Source organism: Schistosoma mansoni, chromosome 5, assembly GCF_000237925.1.
Source record: "Schistosoma mansoni strain Puerto Rico chromosome 5, complete genome".
In the NCBI taxonomy this organism is placed as follows: domain Eukaryota; kingdom Metazoa; phylum Platyhelminthes; class Trematoda; order Strigeidida; family Schistosomatidae; genus Schistosoma; species Schistosoma mansoni.
This window is the reverse complement of record NC_031499.1, coordinates 9,248,739-9,251,144: the sequence shown is the minus strand read 5'-3', so window position 1 is coordinate 9,251,144 and position 2,406 is coordinate 9,248,739. Positions and strand designations below refer to the sequence as shown.

Below are 2,406 nucleotides of genomic sequence, written 5' to 3'. Positions count from 1 at the left end.
GTTATCTGTCATGGAATCTGAAAGTCCTTGAGGATTCAATACCAGTCGATAAGCAAGGGAAGTGATTACAACAAAGTCGGGCCGCAGGGAAAAAGGAGGACGGGAACGAGGTAAGAGAGCCCCCCCAAGTAAATGTCATTTTTAATTAGACGGTAATATGTTCTTATTGAAGACACTAAATGGGGTTATAACGATCATGATTTCAACTATGAAAATACTAAATTCTCCACAAAACCCCCTCTGATTAAAAATCGTCAATCAATGAATATATTATATTGACGAACTGTACAATTTATATTTTTCAACAGGCCAGCACCACTGACAGGTTTACCAATGCCACTCACTCCAGTGGGGAGTAACATGATTGGCGGTCTTCCACAAGTAGTTGGATCGTAAGTCACACTTTCTTTTTCAAAACATTTCCTTACTATGGAAACACCAATATTTCTCTCTTTCACCTTCTTTTTCTGGTGAATTTTCTTCAACATAATGATCGACGATGATCCATGTTTACAAGAATGATCCGTGTTTGTAGTATAGATTCATCTGTGGATGAACACATATGTAGTGAGAAAATATTGTTCTAATATTGTATACTGTTCCAACAACAAGCATAATCGCAATAACCCAACTAATACTTGATCACCTAGAAAATTCCTATCATATAAACTGGATTACTTACTTACGCCTGTTACCTCTCATGAGGAGCATAGGCCGTACACCAGTATTTGCCATCCAACCTTGTCCTGAGCAATCCTTTCCAGTTCTTTCCATTAACATACATCTTTTTCATGTCTGTTTCCAATTCCCGACTGACTGTGTTCTTTGATCTTCCTCTTTTCCATTTACCTTCTGCATTCCAAATTAAAGCTTGCCTCGTAATGCAGTTTGGTGATTTCCTCGATGTATGTCCTATCCACTTTCAATCTATTTTCCCAATTTTCTCTTCAGCTGGAAAGTGGTTTGTTCTCTCCCATAAAACGCTGTTGCTGCTAGTACATAATATCCAATAAACTACTTTAGATCAATTGATGAAACCGATCTCATTAAAATTCAACTCATACGGTTGATAATACTTAATGAGTATAATTTAGTGATTCATTAAAAAAGATAGTAAATCGATGAATTTATTATATTAACAAACTGTACAATTTATATTTTTCAACAGGCCAATTCCACCAACAGGTTTACCAATGCCACTTGCTCCAATGGGAAGTAACATAATTGGCGGTCTTCCACAAATAGTTGGAACGTAAGTCAAATGATATTTAGTGGTAAGATTATTCCCTACTATAGTCAAAATATATTCGAGTTAAAAGCCAATTATGATAACTAATCATTCCAAAAACTAACCGAGCAAAACTAGTCACAACACACAACACAAAAGAATATAGATGCATAAAATACATATATATATACACATAATACATAATTACTAAAAAAATACATGCAGACATGAACACAAAATAAGCAACGACCGCACAACAGATCCCAAATTCAGACAATGTGTCACAGTGACCATTAACTCGCATTCACTCAATGTTGGAGTGATAAGATACATTTTGTGTTTGTTGGTGTGGAATTAGTGTATTTATGTGAGACTGATTATTTGGATTTCCGTTTGTAGGCCAGCTGGATTGGTAGGGTCAACACTGCCTCTCACCTCAATGGATAAGATGATACCTCGTGATATGTCAAGATTAGCAACAGCAATGCCTGCATCGTGAGTCATGCCCTCTTGTTTGCTGCCTCACACATATATAACACTCACATGGCTGTTTTCTAACACACTTTCATTTTTTGTTCTGAAAATCTCACGCTTCAATAAAGACGGATCGAAATGTATGCTTGTAATAATTAACATGATTACTTCATTTGGTGTTGTTTACTTGTATCCTCCCATTGTTATATTGGACTGCAATTGATCAGTCTCTTGTTGGCATATGTGCATCCTGTGAGGACTGCCTCGATATTGCCTCAAGTCACAAGATTTATAAGCAAAGATGGATAGTGGCTAGCTGACAAATCCCAAATAGGACGAGACGCGCATCCTGAATTCCACTGCTACCCACTATCTATCTTAGCTTATAACAACATGACTAATGTTGTAAAAATGTGTGGTTGTCTAATCGAATCTAATGATGAATGAGAGATGTTTGTGAGAGTCGAGTAATTTGGCGTTCAATTTCATTGTGTAGTTAGGTGGTTCTGTAGTGCCATGCTTCGTTAATCGTTCACCCTGATAACCGTTATAATACAAGCCTTAACGGTGCATGATATCAGAAGGCAAAGAGAAGCGTCAGCTACAGTTTTATTAACGAATGATGCAGAGCAGAAAGTTATGAGCACATGAGTAAATATCAGCGAGCGAAATGAAAATGACATGCATTTGAGATGGCGGTGAAG

At 37.0% G+C, this 2,406-nt stretch overlaps 1 protein-coding gene across 1 annotated transcript in view; it reads left to right on the top strand.

The window, feature by feature from the left end:
- Smp_178290 (hypothetical protein) overlaps positions 1–1,256 on the top strand; it is a gene marked incomplete at both ends in the record, with an annotated part of 17,030 nt that extends 15,774 nt beyond the window's left edge. The window contains 2 exons of the mRNA XM_018797836.1: positions 309–392; positions 1,169–1,256. Of these exons, the coding sequence (XP_018652838.1) occupies positions 309–392; positions 1,169–1,256 (172 nt within the window). The remainder of the gene's footprint in view (positions 1–308; positions 393–1,168) is intronic.
- Between the last annotated feature and the right edge of the window lie 1,150 nt (positions 1,257–2,406).